The 26,330-nt window shown below is 45.5% G+C and overlaps 1 protein-coding gene across 1 annotated transcript; it reads left to right on the top strand.

Moving 5' to 3' along the window:
* Positions 1-1,821: 1,821 nt before the first annotated feature.
* SLC45A2 (solute carrier family 45 member 2) lies at positions 1,822-26,330 on the top strand. The gene is made up of 7 exons (XM_081088576.1): positions 1,822-3,427; positions 5,241-5,417; positions 12,104-12,429; positions 18,721-18,864; positions 19,560-19,683; positions 23,588-23,802; positions 26,053-26,330. The coding sequence occupies exons 1-7, from the start codon at positions 3,043-3,045 to the stop codon at positions 26,275-26,277; spliced, it is 1,596 nt and encodes a 531-aa protein (XP_080944702.1). The 5' UTR covers positions 1,822-3,042; the 3' UTR covers positions 26,278-26,330.

Genomic DNA, 26,330 nt, shown 5'->3' with positions numbered 1-26,330 from the left:
GACACAGTCTTCCTAGTGCAGCTTCCTTCATTTCTCAACCCTACGGTGGTTTTGTATAGTGATTATGAACTTTGGAGCAGAAAGGCCTTGGGTTCGAATCTCACTCTATCAGTTGTGATGTCGGAGACGATGACTTTGCCGTGCCTGGAACACCCTAGGTGCTAGGTGTTAGCTCCTAGTCTTAGGAACTCCGGTGACGTTCCCACTACACGTTGTACATATCTCCAAAGATAGTATTTGTTTTTAGTGTAGTTTACATACCTCTTCACTAGGCCACGAACTCCTAGCATACCAAGGAATCATATGGAGATACTGTTAAAACAGATATCTGGATCCCAACCCTAGAGATTGGAATGCAGTGGGTCCAGGGCGGGACCCAAGAACTTGCATTTTTCCGAACTTTCTTATATTGCTTCCAAGTCAAAGGCCACACTTTGAGTAGCACCGTTCTAATGGATATGAACCAAGTAATTTTTACCTTTTTACTGTCATAAGGTGCTAAAAAACCTGTTGAATAGATTAGTGAGGAAAAGGATAAAAATAAGTTGGCAAAAACTTGTAAATAAACAGATGGGCTGGCTTAGAGTATTGATTTCTGTGATTGATTAACTTTGTATAAAATGTTGAATGAAAAGTTTCTTGTAGGGTGTGAACTTTTAGTGAATAAATGTATATAAATAAAGTCACTAGCTTTTGTTAGTGACCCATACTTTTCTTCTGAAGAGTATAAGGCCTTGTGCAGAAAATGCTATACTTTCTCTTTTTTCTAGTCATCTTTTGGCAAACTGTAAATTTAGAAATAGGCAAGGGGGCAGGTAAGAGGATGGAAATTCTAGTGAAAGAGGGATTACATTTGTTTTACTTAATTTGAAAAATTAAATTTATTGGGTACATTGGTTAATATTATATAAATTCAGGTTACAAGATCATAATTGGACATCTGTGTACTCTACTGTGTGCTCCCCACCCGAAGTCTAGTTTCCTTCCATTGCCATACATCTGACCCTCTTACCACTTCACCTTCCCCTCCCCCCTTTCCCCTGGGATAACCGTCATTCTGTTGTCTGAATCCGAGTTTGTTTTTGTTTTATTAGTTGGTTACTTTTTGTTTTATATGTCACATATGAGTGAATCATAAAGTTTTTGTTCTTTTTCATCTGACGTATTTTACTTAGCATAATCGTCTCAAGATCCATCCATGTTGTTGCAAATGGCAATATTTTGTCTTTTTATGACTGAGTAGTATCCCATTGTGCATATGTACCACATCTTCTTTCTCTAATCATCCCTCAGTTGACACTTAGGTTGTTTCCCTGTCTTGGCTATTGTAAATAATGCTGCAGTGAACAGAGGGGTATATTTACAAATAAGTGTTTTCACATTTTGGGGCAAATACTAGAAGAGGAATTACTGGGTCATATGATAGTTCTATTACTAATTTTTGAGAGGCCTTTATACTGTTTTCTATAGTGGCTGTACAAATTTACATTCCCATAGGCAGTGGTTCTCAACCTTCCTAATGCCGCCACCCTTTAGTACAGTTCCTCATGTTGTGGTGACCCCCAATTTCATTGTTACAAATTGAACATAATTAAAGCATGGTGATTAATCACAAAAACAATATGTAATGATATATGTGTTTTCCGATGGTCTTAAGCGACTCCTGTGAATGGGTTGTTCGACCCCCAAAGGGGTCGCGACCCACAGGTTGAGAACCGCTGTTTAAACCATTTTTAGAGCCATTCCTATATGATCATGGTTCACCTGCACTCAGACTTTTCATTTGAACTCAGGTTCCAGCAAGGAAAATAAGACCCACTCCGGTCTTTAAAACAGAGGAAATGTGAGATAGAGAATAAAGAGGTGAATAAAGAGCTGAAAAGCCAAGAGGACGATGAGTCAACCCAGATATGAGCAACACTGGGAGTCCGCGACCACGCCCATGTCTGCAGGGACGAAGGTAGTGTTATCAGGTGGAAACTGGACCCGAGTGGAGATGCAGCCGCCGCCAGAGACCTCTCAGAAAGGAGAAAGGGCGCAAAGGGTGGGATTTCTCCCCTTCTCCCGCCTCTGTCTTTTCAGCAGTGCCTCCATTGCTCAAATCTGCTTCATAGCCAGGGAGCCATGGGACCTGGGAATGTAGTTTCTTCAGGTACAGAGCATGGAGGGAAGGGCAGGCAATGGACCTGAGCAAATAGGCAGCTGACTGGCACTACAAAGTGTAGTGTATACGCGTCATTCCATCAGTTCTGTAGCAACTACTTACTGAGAACCCACTATAGGTGTCCGGGACCTTGCTAGCAGCTGGGGATACCACAAGAAGCAACATGGTCCTGATCAGAGACTGAGGAGAAATAGAATAAACACACAACCATTGAATTATAAAGTGTGTTGAGTGCAACGCAGGAAACCATCACAGTGCTGACAGCGAGTGATTTCGAGGAGAGGTACAGCCTTCTGCCCTTTTAAGTCTGTTAAGTGACTCTTCAGGTGTGCGTGCAGGAAACTTGTGCTCAGGAAAGAACAGAATATTTATATCTAGAAAAAGTTTTAAAAAGATCTTTTGACTTAGCATCTGCATTTAGGTCTTTATTGTCCCAAAGCTGTGTGTGTGAGATTGTAACAGAATGGGTGTGTGTTGGGGAGAGAGAGAGAGAGAGAGAGAGAGAGAGAGAGAGAGAGAGAGAGAGAAAAGAAAGAGAAAGAGATAAATAGAAACAGAGAGGGAGAGAGCCAGAGACAGTGGGAGAGAGAAACAGAGGGAGAGGGAACAGCGCGAAGGAAGATTCCTTCAGGAAAACATCCTAAGGAGCCAGAGGGCTCAGGGCAGCTAAGCTCCGTCCGGCAGGCTTTCTAGGCCCCACCTCCCTTCCCTCTCATCATAACTTGTGATCTGAGAGGCATGAAAGAATCTGAGCCCTTCCCCCAGGCTAACCCTCTCCCTGGGCTGCTCAGCCAGGCTCCAAGTCAAAACCAGCTCACCAGTCGGAGGGGCCACGCAGGAGGTGGCGGGCTTGCAGGCAGGTTCCTCACCCAGTGGCCATGGGCAGCAACAGTGGACAGCCGGGCACGCACACCTACAGATCCCTCGCCGAGGACGGCCCCTTGGCCGCTGGGGAGCAGCCCAGAAGACCCACAGGCCGGCTCATCATGCACAGCATGGCCATGTTCGGCCGGGAGTTCTGCTACGCCGTGGAGGCGGCCTACGTGACCCCCGTCCTGCTCAGCGTGGGCCTTCCCAAGAGCCTGTACAGCGTGGTGTGGCTCCTGAGCCCCATCCTGGGCTTCCTGCTGCAGCCTGTGGTGGGGTCGGCCAGTGACTACTGCCGGGCCGGGTGGGGCCGCCGCAGACCCTACATCCTCGCCCTGGGCATCATGATGCTCTTGGGCATGGCTCTGTACCTCAACGGGGACACCGTGGTATCAGGTCAGTGCGCTGCTGCAGGCGGGCAGGCCGGGAAAGGGTCCTACTGTGTAACTCAGTAGGAGTATTTGGGTTTCTCTATGGGACACTTAACAATTGCTTAGAACCGTCATCTCTCCTAGGTTCCCATGAACTTCCAACTTGGAATGACCCACATTCTGTGCTTGAGGAGGTTTTACTTTCAGAAACATTAGGATGCATTATTGTTGGTTTGGTGCGTGTGTGTGTGTGTGTGTGTGTGTGTGTGTGTGTTTTAAAATAGGATTAAATTTGTATCTACTTTATCAAACTTAATGTTTTCACATATTTATTAATTGCCATGTTTGGAACCCATTACATGTTATTTAGTGCTTTGCCCATTTAACCAGCTATAAATATTTGCAATAAATTACCTGTGTGTCCAAATAAGGGTTAATCCTGTTCAGAGCTTTATGCGGAGCTGCTTAGTGGGTGCAGGGCATCCGTCTGCAGCTCCAGGGGACATTTTGGCAAATTCTGGACAAAACAGATGTGATGGTGAGCACTTTTTCTAGCCATTAATCAACCACCAATTAATCACTAATTAGTCAGTAATTGGTGGTAGTGGATAAAAAGTTGCACTGAAAAAAGGATCATAAATGAAAAAATAGCATACATGTTTAGGCCTTTAACTCCCAGGCAAGCAGAATGTATAATAATGAGGCAGGATAATTAGTTATCTTTCATATATATTTAAAAGAGGGCATAAGTACATAAAGGTAGGGTATTTCTGGAAGAATCACAAGAAAACCCGATAAGACTGTTGCCTCCAGGGAGGGGGACTAAAGGACTGGCGGGGAGAAGTGGAGGATAGGCTTACTTTCTGCTATCATTTAAAAAACGTGCATATATTACATATTATTCCTAAAAAATTAACTGAAAGCAAAAAAAATTGTTCAGATTGGATGAATAAAGTGTGACATATCCATAGAATAAATATTATTTAGCTGTTAAAAATTGGGAAATTGATCTTCATTAATTGGAATGTGAAGACAGGGAGAGAGTTGGTTATAAATGAGATAAATGAGCATGAGTCAGGGCTTCTCAAAGCCTGATCCTCCAACTGCAGCATCACTGGGGCTCTTGAGATGCAAATCCTCAGGCTCTACCTCACACCTACTGAGGAATCATGGGAGAACCATGGAGACTCATGGGAGATGGAGTCCAACCATCCAATCTATTAACAAGTCAACCAAGCGCTGATTAAGTGTGCTAAAGTTTGTAAAGCACCGCATTAAGGCACACATGTACACTTTTCTCTGTATGTGTGTAAGCGCATAAAGGGGCGTGGGAAGGCGGGCCACCACTGGCGCTAGGATCTGAAGCATTTCCCCAGGTTTTCTATATCGTTGAAATGGTTTACAATAAGCATGCACAATTTTTAAAACCGCTCTAAAGAGATATGAATAACATACCACAAAAGTCACCATTTTAAAGTGTACAATGAAGTACTTTTTAGTATATTGGCAAGGTTGTGCAACCATCACCCTATCTAATCCCACAACATTTTCATCATCCCACAAGGAAACCCAGTAAGCATTAGCAGTCACACCCCATCCTCTTCTCCCCACAGTAAAGGCAACCACTCAATCAGCTTTCTGTCTCTAACGACTTGCCTTTTCTGGCCCTTTATTGGAATAATTCTTAAAACCCAAACAAAATAGTAAAGTTTTTATTTGGAAAACCAAACAAAATGAAAGCAAAGGGAGATCATTTGGTGCCAGGAGGTTTGGGTGGGAATAAAAATGCTAGTCATTTCAAACCAGCTTTAGGTGCCCACTGTCTATTTCTCTTCTAGCGCTGGTTGCTGACCCACGGAGGAAGCTGATCTGGGCCATAACCATCACCATGATGGGTGTGGTTCTCTTTGACTTTGCTGCGGACTTCATTGACGGGCCCATCAAAGCCTACTTGTTTGATGTCTGCTCTCACCAGGACAAGGAGAGGGGCCTCCACTACCACGCCCTCTTCACAGGTAGAGAATATTCCAGAAAGTCTCTTCTCCAGCTCCCAGGCAGACAGGCCCTTCCACTGAAGCCATCCCGTTTCTCTGCACGTTGAGTTTTTTGAATGAATGGATCACTTGATGGAATGCTCCCATCACGCGGGGCTCTGCTCCCAGCGTATTTCTCTAACAAAGTCAGCTTGTGACCAGGCTGCGGAGTTTTGCAAAGGAAGTTTACATAAGAGCCTTCTGAGAGCCATCTGTGGAGACATTTACAACCGAGATGAAAAGAGGCCTTGTGCACTTTACTTTTTGGTTGCTTAAAAAAAAAAAAAATCAGTAATTTAGCATCAGCATTACTTCAGAGCTTGTTAAAAATGCAGTTTCCTGCCCCCTGCCCCCTCCAGTTATTTTGATTCAGTGGGTTTGGGGTAGGGGCCCAGAAATGTGCATTTTAAAATATATATATATATATATAATTGATTTTTTTACAGAGAGGAAAGGAGAGGAATAGAGAGTTAGAAACATTGATGAAAGAGAAACATCGATCAACTGTCTCATGCACTTCCCCTACTGGGGATGTGCCCGCAACCAAGGTACATGCCCTTGACCAGAATCAAACCTGGGACCCTTCAGTCCGCAGGCTGACGCTGTATCCACTGAGCCAAACCAGTTAGCGCAGAAATGTGCATTTTTTTAAAAAATATATTTTAATTGATTTTTTACAGAGAGGAAGGGAGAGGGATAGAGAGTTAGAAACATCGATGAGAGAGAAACATTGACCAACTGCCTCCTGCACACCTCCTACCGGGGATGTGCCCGCAACCAAGGTATATGCCCTTGACCGGAATCGAACCTGGGACCCTTGAGTCTGCAGGCTGACGCTCTATCCACTGAGCCAAACCGGCTTTGGCTAGAAATATGCATTTTTAATAAGTACCCCAGATGATTCTGTGGCAAGTATTCCAAGAACCATGTTTAAAAAACAGAAATAGAAACAAACCAAGCAAATGAAAATCCCCTGGGAGATTTCTTAGTTCCATAAAGAACTGGCATTTCCTCTACCTCCTGGCTTGAAAGAAGCCATGGCAGGAGGACAGCGGGGCTGTTCCCGGGGCTGTTGCTGGCCTCCTGTGGTTGCTGTGGGTCATTCACGTAGAGCTGTGCTACTAATATTCAGCATGCACTTATAGGACTGTTCTAGGGTTAGGGTTCTACCTGAGGCTGCAGCATCATCCCGGCCCAGGAGGATTTTTATATCTACCAGTCTACCTTATTTGATCTACTCTACCAATCCACCTTATTTGATCGACTTCCTAGCCCAGCCAATCTATTTATTTCTTATTTTGATATATTCTCTCTCCTCTCATGGCCAGTAGGTCCCAGTGAGAAGCAGGATCCCGTGTTCTGTTGTCTCCATAGCGAAGAGCAGTGCCCACACAGGGAAGCCATTGGGTCAATATTTGTTGTCGACCACATGGTTGAATGTTTGAATGTCTGAGCACTTGGCTGCCCAAGACAGAGTGCAGTTCCTCTCGCTTCGGGGAAGGTGGGGGAGCAGAAGTCTATTCCTGTCTGTCACTGGCCCTGACCATCCTGTCTACAGCAGAGAGATTCAACTGCATGCTCCTGATTTAAATCCCATAATTCCTTCTGCTCTATCATAATGCCCTGAATTTAATTACAGCAAAGTCATGGGAGACTTGTTGGCTTTTGAACATGACACATTGATAATTATATTGCTCTAATATTTGGCAATGTGGCTGCCACTTCCCAGTTTACGACAGTGTTAGTCTTGGCCAAACAATCTCTGCTTTGCTGCCTCTGATATTCGAAGATTGAACCTCTATATTTTGATTACTTTTTCAAGGCTAACACATGATAGTGCTTCTATGAGTTTGAGAAAATATTTGGAGGTTTTCTGCTGATATTGGTATAAGGTGTAGTCTCAGCAAATATGTATAATTTTGATATATTAACTTGGTTTGGGATCTTACTACATCTTATCTGAGCTTTGTATTTATCCCTTAACTGTTTTTCAGCCTATAACTTCCTCCTATTTTAATTGAACCACTACACAGCTTCCAGATTCATTTTCCTAATAGACATATCTGACTGGGGCTTAAGTGATAATCCCAGAGATCTACCTTATTTGTGAACATCTCTCCTATCACCCATGAACTACAGTATGGCTTGTTTTGTGCATACAGACCTGCATAGTGATGGATACATATAAATGTATCTGTTAATGTTTACTCCTGGACATGGGCTCACTGAATGCAACGGCGGATAGGATCACCCATGTTATATAAAATGCTTTTTTGTCTTTCTGTGCTCTCTCCCTCTTTGCAAAGTGTGACTAGGTGAATTCGGTTGGGTTAAATGTGGCTGTGACCCCACCACGTGGCTTGCTCTGAGTGGCAGGCCACATTGAAAGATGGAGTGAAAACAACAAGCAGCGCACTGCCACCCTGCCCTGCCTTGCACACATACAGGACCTCCTAGTTTGCATGAGCGTGGTGGAGAGATGGCTACAGCATTCTGCATGAAACAAGCATTTGTGAGAAAGCCAGGTTCAGTATCAGGGCCCATTTTGACTCCCACCAACACTAAGATATCATTCCTCCAGGGAAGCCAGTCATCTGAGTAAATTGAAATTCTTTTTATTTATTTCAGAGCTATAGTCCAGGCCTAACAATTCCAAGAGCTTTGCAAATAAGTGTCAAAAGGTTCATTGCCAAAATATCTACTAGCATATTTCTGACTTTTTAAAAAATATATTTTTTTATTGATTTTTTGAACAGAGAGGAAGCGAGAGGGAAAGAGAGTTAGAAACATCCATCAGCTGCCTCCTGCACACCTCCTACCGGGGATGTGCCCGCAACCAAGGTACATGCCCTTGACTGGAATCGAACCTGGGACCTTTCAGTCCGCAGGCCGATGCTCTATCCACTGAGCCAAACCGGTCAGGGCATGACATTTTTTTTTTTTTTTTTTAAGAAAAGACTCTGGTCCCAGGAGGACATTTTCATCCTCCGGCTTCTTCTGTCTCCTATATTTAAAGGTAACGCTACCTGGTCTCCATGCCTGGCCCACTAGTATGTGGCAGCCATGGTGGGCCTCAGGGTTCCACCCTCATCCTCTCACCCAGCCTTCACCTCTGGGTGCACTTGAGACTGTGAAACCCACACTTACCAATAGGAAATTCCTCCTTTTGTCAAAATGCTTCTAATCAAGGATATTTCTGCTAAATTGAGCCCAAGGCCTTGCCATCCTCGGCAGTGGGCTCCATCCAGTAGTGGGAGGCTGGGATGAAGAATAATGGAAAAGGCCTTCCAGGTTCAAATCCTGGCTCCTCCTCTTGACTGCTGAGTGGCCTCAGTATTTCCGAGCTTTTGTTTCCTCACAGGGTTGTGAATCTTCACACAATGTTAGTGATTGATATTCTGGCAAAGGATCTCAGGCCTGGAGCAAGGAACCATTTAAAAGGAGTCAATGCCAAATGTTAATATGTATTTCGTTTCCTCCAGGCCCACCAGGCTTGCAGTAGTTTTATTTGTAATGATTCAGTGAGGGACTGGCCGCATAGACATCTTTGGAAGTAGAATGGGTAATCGGTGAGGCTCAGCCTCTTTAAACTTCTGTTTTTCAGTACTTTAGAGTATGCATGAGGTTGGCTCTGGTCTGAGTTTGACAGCTGGACCCCTTGTGGGCCCTTCTTTGTAAGGCTCTTATCTACTGTGGCAGCAGATGTCCTTTGGATGCTCCAGCCAATGGCCGGTGATCTATTCCAGGGCCCCGAGGAGGTTGATGTTGTCAATAGAGATAAACTCTGTCTGGATATAGATGTGAGGGTTGGTGTTAGCCTTTGTTGGGGCTAAAATGACTGGGATTTCTATAAAGACCATCTTTGAAGATAAAATCCTTAGTTTAAGGAGTGGAAGCAAGCAGGAAAGCCTCCAATGAATCCCACAGCCCCCTACTGGCTTTTATCATGCCTGGCAGTGTGAGTAAAGCTTAAATATTTGGACAATGTCTGCAGTGGTCCACTACTCCTTCAGGGTATGTTCTGTCAGCACTTTCAGCTGCACCCCACAGTAGCTTTGGGACAAACAAAACAGGTTTGCTTCTTTTGTCTTCCCACCCCATCCCCACTTACCCAACCCGGCCCCAAAGAGAATGGAGGATTGGAAATTCTAAGTTATTTGTAGCATGTGTCAGGTTTTCCTTAACTGATTAGTGAGTGAACCAACAGGGAAGACATAAAGAACAGTTTTCCCAAATTCTTGAAATGTGTGTGTGTATGTGTGTGTGTGTGTGTGTGTGTGTGTGTGTGTGTGTTAGGTGATTTTGCCCAATTGTAGGCGAAAGAAAGTGTTCTGAGCATGTGTTAAGTAGGTGAGGCTAAGCTATGATCCATATTATAGCAACTTACTACATTTTCAGTCCATGAGGGTTTATTGGGTGATAACTCCATTGTAGGTGAAGGAGCATCCTCAGTCTCTTTTGCTTCGGGGTGAGGCTTCAGAGTTAGGGTTTCTGGAGGAAGTCAGCTGCTCACTGGGTTTCGATCTTGGTTCTGCCACTATATGTGCTAGTGTTTTACGGTATTATCATGCTAACCCACAGGAAACTCAGACAAGCAGGATCACCGCCCCCTTCCTCCCAGTAGGATGCCATCGTCACATGATGAGAAAGCACACAGGTGGGAATGGGAACCGGGCATAATTCCAAACCCCTTCTTTTCACGCTGTCACCCACCACTTAACCACTGTAGCCTGTGGCTTTCTCATCTAATTCAACTTCTCAAGCTCCAGACCTCCTTCTACCTCTAGAGCTTTGGGATTCATTGATGTATTGGACTTTTATGAACTTCATTGCTAATTAAGAGGAATCTTGTGATAGTTATTAATAGTCAACATCATCTTGTTACCATGAACTAAGCACCAAAAATAAACTCTTCAGAACTCCTCTATACTATTTCAGTACCCAGCTCACAATTCTAAGTTCTTATTTATTACAGTTTTCTTAAAATAGTTGTTTACTTATCTGCTCCTCCCACTTGGAATTGCCTTCTTATTTATGGTTATATCCCCAGAAACTAGTAGAGTCCTTTACATATTTTTCAGTGCTCTGTAAATGTTTACTGAACCATACTCAACCAGTAGACACAAAACTGACTAGGGAATCCTCCAATGATAGAACTCAACTGATCTAATATAAGTCCATTATTATAAATCCATCATTATACTTATATGCATAAACTAATCACCATTCCATTGAACAGTGGATGATTTATTTTACATATCAATTCTTTCAAATGAGCCGGTGTCTTCTATTCTGTATTTCCTCTGCTCAGTGGAACAATAAATTTGAAGGAGAGAAGAAGAATAGAAGGATTAAGTGACATTTAACAACCATTGATCTGGTTGCAAGTGAGAAATAGTTTGAAAAAAGGAATGTGTAAGTTTTTCTTAGTGTTAATTAAGGTCAGAGGTTCTCACTGGGGGTTATTTTGCCCGTAGGGGACATTAGGTAATGTCTGAAGACATTTTTGATAGTCATAACTGGTGGGGAGGGTTGGAGAGGTGGTGGGGAGAGGCCAGAGAGGCTGCTAACACCTTATAATACACACCACAGCCCTGCACAGGAGAATTATCCAGCAGCAAATGTCAGTAGTGCCAAGACTAAGAAACCCTAATTTAGATAGACCCTTGAATAATGCTTTGCACTTAATGCATTTTTGGTTGACTGCTTGGCTTATCACATGACCTCTGGCACCCTGGGCATACCCACAATTGGGTAAAGAGAGTCATTGTCTCATGGTGACCTAGAGGTGCCACAAATCCCAGAACTGCCCTCTGAATCAGCAACAGATTGTGGCTGCCTCAAGGACCTCCCCTTCCTCTCAGGTCCTGGGCACCTACCACCCACAACAGGTCACCGTATGTGTCGTTTATCTGTTTATGTGTATGCCCATCAGCAATAACTATATCATATGTTCCTGTTAGTAGAGAATGTATGTTTTACTTCATTGCCCACTATTGGCCACAATTTCCCATAATTCCACACTAATACACGTTGGTACTCAAGGCATGGCAATGATACTTTATGTCTGTAATTCAGTGGTTAAACAGTTGGTCATCTGTAACTATCCTCTATGGCAAATTGCAACTAACCAGAATGTGAAGTGACCAGACTTGTACACTCTGCCACCATTCTTGGATCTTTGCAAACTTTCATCACCTTAGAAAGCTAGTTAATAGGTAAATGATAATAGAAATAATTATTTTTATTGCTGTTAGAAAGCAGTTTTCTTTGGGGATCTTTAAAGTCAGGCATATCCGTTTGTAAGCGTAAGAGTCTGGTTTGGAAATGCCATAAGAATTCGGACAGTGGCAATATTTACTATGCACTTGGCTAAGTCTGGCACCATTTTCTAGTTATGACTCTTCTAGTAGGTTACTCTTTCACTCTTATCCCCATATTCTGAGTGAAGAAGTCCAAGGTCACAGCACGCGCATGCAAGAGCCAAGCCTTGAGCCCACCCACCCTTCCTGGTTGCAGGTGTCTTAGCCTCTCCCTGTGGCCTCTGCAGTCATCACCAGGCACCCATGCTGTCCTCAGGGAGCTTTCCCCCTGAAGGGAAGGGCGGGCACCATGGAAAGGGAAGCCGGTTTGCTAAATATGCTGATACAGCTCTCCTTGCTTTCTAGGTTTTGGAGGTGCCCTAGGCTACCTTTTGGGTGCCATCGACTGGGCCCACCTGAAACTGGGAAGAGTGCTAGGTACGGAGTTCCAGGTCATGTTCTTCTTCTCCGCCTTGGTCCTCACTCTGTGTTTCATCATTCATCTGTGCAGCATCCCTGAAGCCCCACTTAGAGACACTGCAAAGGACAGTCTCCTGCAGCAAGCCCCCCAGGACCCGCCATTGTCATCAGACAAAACGTACGAGTATGGGTCTATTGAGAAGGTTAAAAACGGTTACGTACACTCAGAGCTGACGGTGCAGGGAGAAAAAACCAAAAATCCTGCTGAACAGGTAACGATGCAAATTCCTTTTTCTTTACTTGAGGAAAAATATTCTCGTTCTTGCCAGTCTCATTTTTTTTTTTTAATTATGCTTTGTCTTTGTTTTGTTTATTTGATGTGAAGGGTTTTGTGAAGTGTAATTGGATCCCCAACCCCCAGTAGCCATTATCCCTTAGACGGAAACTTCGTACTTCAAAGAAAAGTGTGCGCGTTTTTCTCTTTTCAGAACATCTCACGAGGGGAGATGAAGCCAGGTGCAAAATGCCAGGCCGTACATATCTTAGGCCACAGAAATGTCTTCAGTTCTTAGATGAGGGTTGTAAATGTGTTTCTGCAAATGACAGTATCTCAGGGTTGGTGACTATTGAATTTGTTTTTCATGAGCTGATTAGATATTCCTATTAGTCCACTCCTAGTGAACTACTCAATGAATTAATTAGCTTAAAATTTTTAAAGAAAACTCTATAAAATGCCAGAGAGATGGAACCAGGTTAAAAGGAAAAAAAAATGGTCAAGGAGAAGAGACTAGACCTATGCTGACCAACTAGAGTAGCTAGTGGTCCATGGGGCTATTTACATTAAAATTCATTAAAATCGAATACAATGAAAGCTTCAGTTCCTTAGTTGCATTAGCCACATTTCGAATGCTCCATGGGCCCATGCGGCTAGCAGCTGCTGTATAGGATGCTGCAGCTATAGAACATGTCCATCACTGTAGCAAGCTCTGTATCCCCCTTCAAGCTGAGTTTGAATACCAATACCTCAGGGACAGAGAGCGAAGGATTCCCTCACTGGCCAAGAGGTTGTGGAAGGCCTGGCTGTAAACCCTGGCTTCCGTAGCTGGCTGACCTGTGCTCTCCATTCAGAAAATGACCGTCAGCACTTGCTGGGGGCAGCCTAACCCTTAGGAGCATAGGTGTCCAGAGCCCGCCTCTCCCACCTCTGCAATGTATGACCTGGGCATTTACATTCACGTAAAATGAGAAAGGCGTTTTACCTCCTACAGGGGTTTGTGCGGATAATATGAGACTATCCATGCAAAGTCACTTAGAATGGTTCCTCCCACATGCAAGGCGTTAGGTGTCGATGCTGTATAAGCCTGGTGGGGTGCTGAGTGCCCTCAGCACAAGTCGGGGACAGACCAGACCTGCACTCGCACAGATTTCCAAGCACGCTCAGTGGGTCTCCTCTCCTCCAGGAGCTCAACTTCTCTTGCTGGGGCAGGAGCTTTGGGACAACAGGTTAGGTTTTCAGTTTGGGCTCCTGAGTGAGTCCGTGTATAGGAGACCCTTGTTAAGTTAAACAAGATGTAAGCTCGTTTCTCTCTCTTATGAAGGCCCAGGTGGGCGGGCTAGGCTATCCTACTCATTCCACCAGGGACCCGGATCCTTCTGTTTTGTTGCTTGCATTTTCAACATGGAACTTTTATCTCGAGGTCCAAGATGGCTTCTGTTATCATTATTACATCTACCTTCCTGCCAGCAGGAAAGAAGGAAGGGACACAACTCAGAAGTTGCAAACATCACTTCTGCTTCTGTACTGTTGACCAGAACTTAGTCAGTGGCCACACTGAGCTGCAAGTGGCACGGAGGCTATAGCCATGACTCGGAGACCATAGTGCACTCCGCCACCCCGGGGCCCAGGGCTTCCTCGCTGGTATTGTGATGTGGAGTCTTCACGTGGAGTTACTTCACGTCTGCCTTGTGTGCCGACTCGCCTGTGTTTTCCTTACCGCGTGGTGAGGGAACTCCCTGAGGGCGGGTGGCCTCAGTCCATTTCCCCATTATTTTTTCTTTTAAGGTTATCTTTCAACCGTAGTTGACATACAACCTCACTGTATTCGTTTCAGGGTACCACATAGTGCCTGGACATGTATCTGCCTTAGGAAGTGATCGCCCTGTTGCAAGGCACAGCGCAGAGAACAGAGTCATTTTCTCGTCCTTGACCTTTACCTCCGCGCCTGGCACGTAGGAAGCTGGCAACTAGTGTTCTGTTAGTTGTGTGTTGGATGAATGCAGCAGAAACGGCCATCTGAAGTATGGATCTTGCTGGAATTTGTTTGGGTGAATAATGAGAGTTATCAGAATCGGCCCAATTGTGTACACAGATCATTCTTCAGCCGCTGTTAACGAAAGCCTACCCCAGCTGGACATCAGGACGGACCCTGCCCCTGCCTCAGAGTTGTCACCCATCAAAGGGCAACTACATGTTGTCTTACCGTAATACATGCATAATTTGGAATAATTTTCAATTTATAGAAAAGTGGCAGAGAGGAGAGAGAGTTCCTTATCTTGAGGTCTACTCTGCACCAGTTTCTCCCTGATGTTAGCACCTTACGCAACCATTTGTCAAAACTAAGATGTTAGCGCTGGTCCAGTGCTGTTAAGTAAAGAGCAGACATTTCTGTCTCATCGGTTTTTCCATTAATGTCATTTTCTGTTCCACTATCCAATCCAGGATGCCACACTGCATTTAGCTAAGTGATTTATAATGCTTGAAACTGTGTTTTCTTTCAGAGGTATTTCAAGGAGATATATTTGCTACTTGTAGTCACTAGGAAACCTCATTTCCATCTATTCAATTACGTATATGGATGAAAGTGGTGAGTCTTAGCAGCTAGTTATAAAAGCCTGTAAATGGTTTTCTCAAGATTAAGTGCTTTGTTCTATTCTTTAGCTTAGTATTTTTCAAAAATTAATACAAAAGTAAATTTCAGCATTGCTTGGGTTTGAATTGGCAAACTCTTTACTTGTGTCAGGTCTTACAAAAGAGGCCTTGCCTCTGAACACATCTGTGTTGGCATTAGGTGTATCAACCTGCCTTCTACCGTGCCTCCCTGATAGGGGAATGCAATGCAGGGACTGGTCATCCCTTCCACCAACAGCTCCTACTTTAGCATGAGTGTAGTGTTTCCAGCACAGGAAGGACACAGGAGGAACTGAAAGCTTATTGGGATGAGGCCTTCATTTTATCTTGACCTCACAGCAAACAGAGAAGACATGACAGTGTTGGTCCCTTGAGACCTGGTGAGCCCACCCTTCCCCACCCCAGGCTGCGCAGGGAGCACGGACACCCCCTGCCCATTCATTGCTAACAGATCAGGACTCCGGGATTCCCAGTTAGACTGGAGCTCCCTCGTGTAGTTCTGTAAGGCAACATGAGAATCATGGGCTATCTATCTATGCAATGGAACCCATATAATCATCAAAATATGTGTGTGTTTTTGAGCAATTATTTAAAACACTAGAGGCTTGGTGCATAAAAACTCATGCACTGGGGGAGGGGGGTCCCTCAGCCCGGCCTGCCCCCTCTCATAGTCTGGGAGCCTTCAGGGGATGTCCTATTGACTGCTTAGGCCCGCTCCCCGAGCTGCAGTCTGGCCTCCCTCTGCAGGAGGCAACCAGGCTGATCAGGTTAAGGCACTGCCCCCATCACCCCGCTGCTGCTGCTGCCACTGCTGGCCACCGCCACAGCTGCCTGCCCTTGGACCTCGCAGCCACTGTGGCTTTGTCTGGAAGGACGTCCAGAAGGACATCCAGAAGGACATTCACCTGCAATGCCTCCACGCCATTATTACCCCCTTCACTGTCTCAATGGGCTTCTTTGGACTGGACTCTTGTGAGGTTCTCTTCCCCGCTGATGGCTCTGTGCCTTTCCACTTACGAATCCATCCACCCAATCTCCAGTGGACAGGGGCACACAATACATGCAGGATACTCATTCCCAGGGGCTCAGACCACTGAAAGGGCTTTGCCAAGGGAGCTGATGAGTCAGAGAATAAGATGCCAGCTGAATTGTCATTCTGAGTTGAAATAGTCAAGGAGCTTTGAATATGCATATTCCCATCTTTTGCAGAAATATTAGACACAGCCTGAAAGCTCATTTATTTTTGGAAGAAAGGAAATATTAGGCTAACAATGAAAGCAGGCTGAAAAGCATGTATAAGGCAGATGCATAAATTAATGTTTGGAATGAGGTGGAATGCTTGCTGGCCAGATTCACTTTATAAAATTTTGCATTTTGGGAAGACAGGAAGGAAAGTGAAGATAAGTCACTCAGTTGTGTCTCAGTCTATACCTTTAGCTGCTTCTTCCTATGGTCAAGGGAAAGGTAGTAATTCAGCCTGAGTTTCTGCTGTGCTCACCATTGATTTTGACAGGCACCATATGTCACATTTAGAAAGCAGTTATTTTTCCTAAGTCCCAGGGCAGGCCTATACTTTTATTTATTTATTTTTTAATATATTTTATTGATTTTTTACAGAGAGGAAGGGAGAGGGACAGAGTGTTAGAAACATCGATGAGAGAGAAACATCAATCAGCTGCCTCCTGCACACCCCCTACTGGGGATGTGCTTACAACCAAGGTACATGCCCTTGACTGGAACCAAACCCGGGACCCTTCAGTCCACAGGCCGATGCTCTATCCACTGAGCCAAACCAGTTAGGACAGGTCTATACTTTTAAATACTGAGTAAATATAAGCAAATCAGTTCAGTCATGTCAGTAGACTAAAAACTATAAAATTGATGAATTAAAAAATCAATTTATACAACATACCTACCATGAGTAAATGCAGTTTTCTGCAACAAGGAACTAAAAGCATTATCATTATAAGGTCAAGAGCTGTAAACACATGGTACTATTCCCGTTAAAACAGAAAATCTCAGGAGACCGTCTTATAAATAAACTAGCCAAGATCCAATTTCATTGTGTCAAGCTTCAAATAAATAAAAATCTGACAAGAAAGACCCCAGCACGGTTGATGCTTATACTCTCGGGGTCTTCAGGGCAGCTGACTGCTTCCTGAGGTTTCTTTCTTCTCTTATATGACAAGATGTTAAAGGCTGTTTTATTCTTTGTATTTCATAGTTCAAATTTTTTTTATTCTCTCAAGGCTCCTTCTGACCAAAAAACTGGAGCCTCTGGTTTTTACAGAATAGTTGTCTAAATTAAAGAATTTGGGGCATATGTATCCATTGTGCATGTATGTATGTGTGTGTGTGTGTGTGTGTGTTCTACAGAGTTCTCACTTCTGACCCAACATGGGGATTAATTTGCATGTGTTGGCTGGTGGTGGGAGCCACAGAAATAAACTGGTAGGAGGTACCCGGCCAAGAGCAGGGAGCCAGTTGGCTCTCTGTGTTTGTCTTCTGTTGCTACAGAACAAATTAACATAAACTTAGCAGCTTAAAACCACACCAGCATACTCTCTCAGTTCTATACGTTAGACGTCTGGGTGGGCTCAACTGGATTCTCTGCCCAGGGCCTCACAAGGCTAAAATAAAGTGTCAGTGGAGCTGTATTCTCAACTTAGAGGCTCAACTGGGGATGAATAGGCTTCTGAGCTCACTCAGGTAGAATCCAGTTCCGTGTGGTTGTAGGACTGAGGTCCCTGTTATCTTGCTGGAGTCACTCTCATCCCCCAGGCAGCAGTTCCCAACCTGTGGGTCACGACCCCTTTGGCAGTCGAACAACCCTTTCACAGGGGTAGCCTAAGACCATCCTGCATATCAGATATTTACATGACGATTCATAACAGTAGCAACATTACAGTTATGAAGTAGCAGCGAAAATAATTTTAAGGTTGGGTCACAACATGAGGAACCGTATTTAAAGGGCCAGAGGGTTGAGAACCACTGCTCTGGAGGCTACTCTCAGTTTTTCTACATGGCTCCCTTTATCTTCAAAACTAGCACTTTTCCTGCTTTGAACTCTGACTTCCCCTTCTGCTCCCAGTCAGAAAAAAACTCCCTGCCTTTAAAAAGGGCTCATGTGATTTGGTTAGGGTCACCCAGATGATCTCCCTTTTGACGAACTCAAAGTCAACTGATTAGTAACCTTAATTATATCTGCAAAATCCCTTTGGTATCTAAACAATACAAAATCACAAGGCAACACCAGGAGATAGAAATCATGGGCCTCTTAGAATTATCTACCACATTTTCAGAGTCAGGAAATCTAAGACTTATGTTAGTCTGTGAGCTCTGTCCCCATGCAGTTGTTCTATCATTCAAAGATAGGATGCTAGATGTCTCTTGCATCTTAGTCCAAAGCAAGCTCCATTTCCAGCCCCTGTCCCCTCAGGTCCTCAAAGCCACATTCTGGGACTGCAACTGCTAAGCATCTACACATACTTAACATCTCCTAGAGACCACTCTGTGGAATCTTAGTGCCATGCCCAGAAAGTGTGACCCTGTGTGATGGCGGACTGACAGATATGTAACGTGGCTGTGTGCTCTGGCTCCCACAGCTGGCTGCGTGTCTGCACACAAGGTCACACCTGCTTTATGTTTATTCCAGATTCAGAGGACAATGACCATGAAGTCACTGCTGAGGGCACTGGTGAACATGCCTTCCCACTACCGCTGCCTTTGCATCAGCCACCTCATTGGATGGACCGCCTTCCTGTCCAACATGCTGTTTTTCACAGATTTCATGGGCCGGGTAATGAACACGTCTGTGTACATACTCATTGACTTGCGCATCAATCTTTCACTCAGTACCTGTGGGCCTTCTCCCGGGCTAGCCTCTAAGATGAGCACATAAGAGTGTAGGAAAGAGTACTTTTAAGGGGCTGGCTTACAGACAGGTTCTAGGGGCAAGTTACTACATCCTAGACAACTGGAGGATACTATGAGACCAGTACTTGGTCAAAACAGCAAATAAGAGTCAATCACTGTGAGCTGTAGCAGTCAAGGCAGGCTTAATGACGGAGGTGCAGTATGAGCTGGGCCTTGAAGGGTGAATTGGAGTTGGAGAAAGAGGAGGGGGAGAAAATACTCCCAGCAGGAATAGGAATGGCACTTGTGGAGATGAGTCAGAAGCCTATTGGCTGTACCAAAAGTGGTGGGCAGGGTAGCCCAAGTTGGGTGGGGCCAGAAGTTGGGTGGAAGGAGGGGTGGTAATGATCCAGAGAGGAGATGTTTAGACTTGATGCAGTAGCGTTAGGGCTTCCTGAAGGGCCTTGCCTAGAGGTGTGAATGGATGAAATGGGGGCTGTGGTCATGGATGAGCTCTGTGCCCTAGGAAGCAGCCCTTGGGCAGGGCCATCTTGCTCCCTAGGGATGGAGGAACAGAGTGTACGAAGAGGGGTCCCTACCACCCTGCATTAGTTGTTCAAGCCCAAATCTCTCTTTCAGATCGTGTACCATGGGAATCCCTACAGTGCACACAACTCCACCGAGTTTCTCATCTACGAAAGAGGGGTTGAGGTCGGGTGTTGGGGCTTGTGCATCAACGCAGTGTTTTCCTCACTCTATTCTTGTAAGTCAACTCCTCCTATGGTGTCTTCTAAGGACTCTGGTCTAGCAGAATGTTGGATTTTATATTTCTATATTTATTATTATTATCATTATTATTATTATTTGCTTTTTAAAATACCAGATTTTTGATAAATATATAGAGAGCAGGGAAAACTATTCCTTTAGAAAGGACCACATGAAATCTTTTTTCATAGGGGATTCTCATTTTCCTCAGTGACTACTTTGTCCTTATAATCAGTGTGTCCCTGATCAAGGTCCCCTGGAAAATAAAAGGAAATCTTGTAAACAAGATGGCAAAGTGTTGGATGGACCAGGGGTAGAGTCCAGCAGAGTCTCAATTACCAACAAGCCTGGGTTCTACTGGAGTGAGATCGTGGCGGAGGTTCATAGATACGCTTATTAGATTTGTAGATGACACAAAATAGGATGGATGGGTACTATGCTAGGTGACAAAAAGAACATGTAAAATGACCTTCGCTCAGACAAGCAGGGTGGTATGTTACAGGAGCACTGTTCCATATTGAGGACAATGGCTTCCTTCTCAGGTCCCAGCTTTCCATGGGGTTTGGAGCCTATTAAACCTCCCCCCTCCCGCCCGCTGGCCCCCCTTCCCCCCACCCCACGCCACCCCACTGCCCCACTTAGCTGAGTTTCAGCTGTCAGGGGCACCGAAAAACAAAGGCATTTCTGCAATGGGTTTTCAATAAGTCCAAACTGCTGTGCTCCAGTGCTGGGCATCACACAGGCTCCTTTTGTGCTGGCTAATGGGTATGGAAATCTCTGAACTTGTATACATTTAACTAAGTGAAAACTCCGTTCAATAAAAATCTATGCAGGCCCCATTTGGAGTGGGAGTTTGGGAGCTCCTCTGGCATGGTCGGGGGGAATAGCTTGTCCCCTATGCAGAGCTCTAGGCTTTGGACAAGCCCTGGGGACAGCAGGGGCCCAGAGCAGGTAAGGGAGGGTTGGCGATGGGGGCAATCCCTGTTACCATGCCCAGGGCATCCTTCTGTCACTGAATTGTGCTTCTTGTGGGGGAATGGGGTACAGGCATCTAATGACCCCCAGTCTGGAGTTCAGCCTCTGACTAGCCTCGGCACAGCAGGAAACCTGCTTTGAGGTCAAGAACCTCTCTTCAAAACGTAGCAAACTGGGAAAGGGCACCTCACATAAACACATAAGGAATTCATGAGCCCAAATAGCAGAAAGCCATCGAGTTAATTACCTTTAAATGTGTTATAACCAAATAGTGGTGGCATAAAGCTAACATTTCCCACGCACACCCTCTTTTTCCCCTCAGAGCATGTGAACTAAGAGAATTCCGGGAGGAAGATTTTGAGCACTGGAATAGAATCAGGGAGTGATAGATACAGGGTCTCATAATCCATCTCAGTGCCTATGTGCTTTCCAGAGGTGGGGGCTATTCACTACCCCCCTCATTCTTGTAAGAGGAACACATTTCCCACAAGTAACCACCATTTTAATTTTGTGTCAATTTTAACCTTTTTTTAAATCAAATAATTCCTGCTAGGTATTATTACTCTAGTGTGAGTTACTGTATGAATTTCATGGCATTTGAAAATTTAAAAGCATATTATTTTTAGGCCCTTTCTATTTACAATCCCTATACAAAATAAACTATTACTTGAATAGTTTACCAAAGTTATCTGAAATATATAAAGTGTTAAGTATAAATCTATGGGATTCCTATCATTGTAAATTAGAACTCAAATTTTATGTATAAAATACCAATTAGCCCTGCCCAAGGATCTTCAGGGGCTCTCATGTCCATGGGATAAAGTCAGAGTCCTGAGCTTGACATTCCAGGAGTCAGGCCTGGCTCCCACCTTGACCTCCGTCACTCCCACACAGATGAACTAGCCTCGTGACTCACCACAGAGACCTTCTCATCTCTGTGCATTTGCCACTGCTTTTGTTTCCTTTTCTAAATGAACCGCTCTTCCCACCTCCCCACCTTGGCAACTCCTAATGATGCTTTTAAACCCAGCTCCCATGTAACCTCCTCTGTGAACTCTCTCACATCTTTCCCCTGCGCCCCAACCCACCCTCAGCAGAATCAGTCATTCCCTTCAGTTCCAGAGCATACACACAATCCTCTATCTGGGGCTCATCATGAACCGTCAGATGCAAATCCAGAATTTCTACCAGGATGGAGCTTGGCAGGGCAGCCTGGCTGCTGCGGTGGGAACTGGGGCATGGTGATAAGTGGCTTGTTTTCAAGCTCATTGCATAGCAAGCACTCTTAGACCAATGAGAATAGCAGCATTGAGTATCAAAATATAGCCAACTGTTCATATCATACACTGCTATTCATAGCTGCTGCTTAAACCTATCATTTACCTTCCGGCCCCACCAGAGGCACAGTGGCCACTACCAGGTGTCAGGCCCAGTGGGCCTGGGGATCAGCATTGCCCTTATACATTTCTGATTCCTCATCCTGAGTAAAGCCTTTTGTGCCAGACTTACAGTCTTTGTACTGAAGTTGCTCATGTTTCCAATATCTCTTTATCCTTCTCTGCTTTCCCCCTTGGATAAAGAACAGTCTCCTAATGAATATTAATAGTAGCTGTAAGATACTGAGGCACCTTAGATGACATTTCCTGCATAAATACAATCATTAAGCAAACAGGAACAGACATGGCTCTATACTGCTGTCATTCTCAGCCTTGACAACAGTCCTCGAGGTATGGTACACATTCAACAGGGGAAGCAATGCCACACTCTTGTCCTTTTCAGAGCTCCATCCTCCATGGATGACCTACAATCATGTTCAGGTTCATAATTGATTCAAATGTAATGTAGATTAGGGTTATTGTCTATGCAATTGTAAGTCCAATAATTATTTGGAAAGATATGGAAATCTCACTCCTGAATAGGCTCATTTCAGGTGTCTATCATTGATCCCCTGGGTTCACGTGTTCCATTATAGAGGGGCAGGGAAAGATAGGAATGTATATATTAAAGACAACTGATTGGAAAAGGGAAATAAACATTGTTAGGGATTTTCCATGGTGGGAAACAATGTAAAACATTCTAAAGCAGAATTTCCAAATTTTAAAAATGAACTGTACCGCAGTACCTGAACGGGCAAGCCAAGGTTACCTGCTGGGAGGGAACCCAAGAATCAACGAAATAACGGTAGCCACCATTAACTGAATGTCTTCTGTGTGCTCAGTGTTGGGCTGGGAGAGTTCACAGACATTTTATCTCGTTTGTGCTGACAACAACCCCCAAGAAAGACTTTATGAGTCCCCCTTTTCAGATGAGGAAGCTGAGGTTTTGAGAAGTTAAGGAAGCTGTCCGCAGAGAGTGGGGAGCCGGCGGTGGGTTGGCAAGTCAGGCGAGGTGTCTGCAGACAATGCACGTCTTCTGCTTCCTTCGCAGGCGTGCAGACGGCATCAGGAGGGGTGAGGAAGCGAATGGCCTGGATCGTTCTGTAAAATCTGGCTGTTTTCACTTCCTCCAACCTGACTTTGGGCCGTGGGGCCAAGGGCGGCCTGGGTTGTTATTTAGGGCCTGTTAGGCGAGACCCCTGTAAAGCAGAATGACCCCCACTTCTCTTCCCTGTCCCGCAGCCCCAGGTCCATGGCCAAGGCCAACGTTGCCCACCTCTTCTGCGTCCTGCTGTCTGCTGAACAGTGCCTGGTCCTTGTGTGGGAAAGGAAGTCAACCTAGCAAGCAATTTCTGGGGTTTTATTCAAGGGTTTAAAACTGATTTCACAAGCCTGCTGCTGTCAAGCACAGATGAGGAGGTTCTTTTGTTCGAGACTCAGTATCAAGAAAAAGGCTCCTAAGAAAAGTGAATCTTCAAAAGAAGGGATTGTGTGAAACGATCAGTGTTGCGAGGCGCTGCCCGCTGTAATCTCTCCCTCTTCCTCCCACAGACTTCCAGAAAGCTCTGGTGTCCTACATTGGATTAAAGGGTCTTTACTTCATGGGGTACCTGCTGTTCGGCCTGGGGACAGGATTTATCGGGCTCTTCCCGAATGTCTACTCCACCCTGGCACTGTGCGCCTCGTTTGGCGTGATGTCCAGCACCCTGTACACCGTGCCCTTCAACCTCATGGCCGAGTACCACCGCGAGGAGCAGGAGGAGCAGGTGCGTGTGTACCTCTGCGCAGGGGGACTCCAGGCTCACCTGAAAACGGGGGGGTTTGGTAGGAAAGTGTAAGGCAGAGCTGGAAAATAAGGATTCTCGAAACAGCAGCACTAAAATGCCAGCCAGATATAATGATGGTCTGGCCAAGCCATGGCCACCTGCCCAGCCCACCCCTCCTCCTCCTCCTCACTCTGAAGCCCTGTCACACAGAGACAAGGGAAGGGGAACCCGGGCTTTCTGACAGCTGCCTCTCATGTCCACTGCACCTGGGACATTTCTGGGTCCCCAGCCACTGCAGAAGTGCATGGTACGGTTTCTGGGGTTCTTGGCTGAGGGTAGCACGTTCCTAAGCAACAGTTTCCTTGGAAGTCCCGCTGTTGGTAAGCAGGCCCTGTGTGCATGGAGGGAAGCTGGTCCCAGGCCATCACTCCCACCAGCAGCCTCGAGGGAGGCCTGCCCCACCTCCACCTTGGACCTGAGGCCAGAGGGCAAGCCCCTAACCTGCCTAAGAGAACACGAGGTTGGGGATTTCTGCTCTAAGGTGATCACATCTTACAGACACATGCAACTTGTTCCCCATGAAAGTAGGCTTGCAGTTCCTTAGCTGGAGCCGTGATGCAAAAGCTGGAGGCAACGCGGAGTTTAATCCAGCACAGCCTGAAACCACAGAGTCCCTGAAGGCACGCCCATGTGCTGCAGCTCGGGCTGTCTTTTCCTTTATTTGACCTGGCGAAGGCCGCAGCAGGCAGAGAGCGCCTGGAGTTAAAACCTTTCAAACCAGCGTTCCGCCCTCATCCCCTGGCAGACACGTTCCCAACGTTTCAGGCAGGTGGGGTCGCTATTAAAGAGGCAGCTGCCATGGGGACTGTCCCTCCGAGGAGAGCGGTCGTGGTTCTAGGGCAGAAACGCAAAGCTTTGCACTCAGAGAAACCCGGTCAAATCCCGCCTCCTCAACTTGGCAGCTGCGTGACACGGGATGTTGTTCGCTGATTTATTAAATGTCACTTACAGGCAGGTCCCAGGGGAGACATATACACACGGTTCAACCATCCCAGGGATACACAGAGAGCGCACCCCTCCCTCCACTCTTTTCCTGCCTCCGCTCACCCCTACATGTAACCACGCTTAGGTTTTTGTTTATATTTCCAGTATTTTTAAGTGAAAATTAAGCAATATGAATCCCTTTCCTTACTTTCCCTTTATATTCGAAGGATAATATGCATTTGAGGGGCACAATGTATTTTTGGTCTTAACAGTATAGGAATTATCAAACTCTCAGAGCCTCCATTTTCTAACCAATCAAATGGGAACAATATACCCACCTTCTAGGGTTGTTAGGTATCAAATGAAACAAGATAGTGTAGATAATCTGCCTAGCATACTGCCTAACTAGCACCCGCAAAGACTCAAAAGACACGATAGTATTATTCTTATTATTCTCATGGGGATCATGATAATATGTACATCTGGGAGGTGGTGGAGTATGAAACGAAGTGACATGTGAAAGAGCCTTACACAACACCTAGCACATGACAGACACCCAACGGATGGCAAATTATCAAACAATTCAGACCAAATATCAAATATTAGTCAAGTATTAATATACTAACCAAATCAACCATATTCTGAAAGGTTGAATTCCTCTTTGATGTTGCCTCTCCTATGTATATCTGTGATTCAACAGCCTCCTAACAATGTTTGCATTTGTAGCACTGATGAAGGGAAGAGTGGGGTAATTGATTGTTTTCACTACATTGTACTTACTGACTTTTAGGAAGAGATGATTTTACTTACCTTTATTAACCATTTAACTGCCATAGGTGCTAATGGTGGAACTGAGGGCTTTCTGACAGCCTTAGGGAAGGGGGTGAAGAATCTCGGCCACCTGAAATCAGGGCTTGGCAAACTACGTCCGTCTCCTTGCCAAATGTGGTCAGCCACCTGCTTTTGTACAGCCAGTGAACAGAGAGTTCTTTAAAACTTTTTAAATGATTTTTACAATAAATCAACAGAAAGATAGTATTCAGTGACAAGTGAAAATAACAGGAAACTCAAGTCCCCATGTCCGTGAGGTTGCGCTGGAAGGCAACTGGCTTACCAGCTGTAGCTGCTTTCCTCGGCCACGGCAGAGGGTTGAGTAGCCGCCACCCAGCAGGAGCGTTTACTGTCTGGCTCTTTACAGAAAGGCTGCCGGCGTCAGCCCTGGCGCGTTCCGTGTAGCTCACACGCTGTCCCGTGTTTCCCTTGCAGAAGCAGAAGGCCCGGGCAGGGGCCCCGGACAGCAGCGGCCGCGGGCAGGGCCTGGACTGCGCCACCCTCACCTGCATGGTCCAGCTGGCCCAGATCCTGGTCGGAGGGGGCCTGGGCTTCCTGGTCAACATGGCCGGGAGCGTGGTCGTCGTGGTGATCTCGGCCTCGCTGGTGGCGCTGATGGGCTGCTGCTTTGTGGCTCTCTTTGTGAGATACGTGCAGTAGGTCAATAAAGAGACGCTGTCCCCCACCTCAGGCGCAGGGGCGCGCCCGGCAGG

This window comes from Myotis nattereri, assembly GCF_964212035.1.
Source record: "Myotis nattereri genome assembly, chromosome: 4".
Classification (NCBI taxonomy): domain Eukaryota; kingdom Metazoa; phylum Chordata; class Mammalia; order Chiroptera; family Vespertilionidae; genus Myotis; species Myotis nattereri.
This window is presented reverse-complemented; position numbering and strand designations above follow the sequence as displayed.

What these genes read in the sequence shown, in the direction of transcription:
- SLC45A2 (XM_081088576.1), top strand. Translation starts at nt 3,043, where the DNA reads ATGGGCAGCAACAGTGGACAGCCGGGCACGCACACCTACAGATCCCTC. An exon ending in CGGGGACACCGTGGTATCAG is followed by an intron (nt 3,428 to 5,240) that starts GTCAGTGCGCTG and finishes TTTCTCTTCTAG; the next exon opens with CGCTGGTTGCTGACCCACGG. An exon ending in GTTTTCCTCACTCTATTCTT is followed by an intron (nt 19,684 to 23,587) that starts GTAAGTCAACTC and finishes TTCCTCCCACAG; the next exon opens with ACTTCCAGAAAGCTCTGGTG.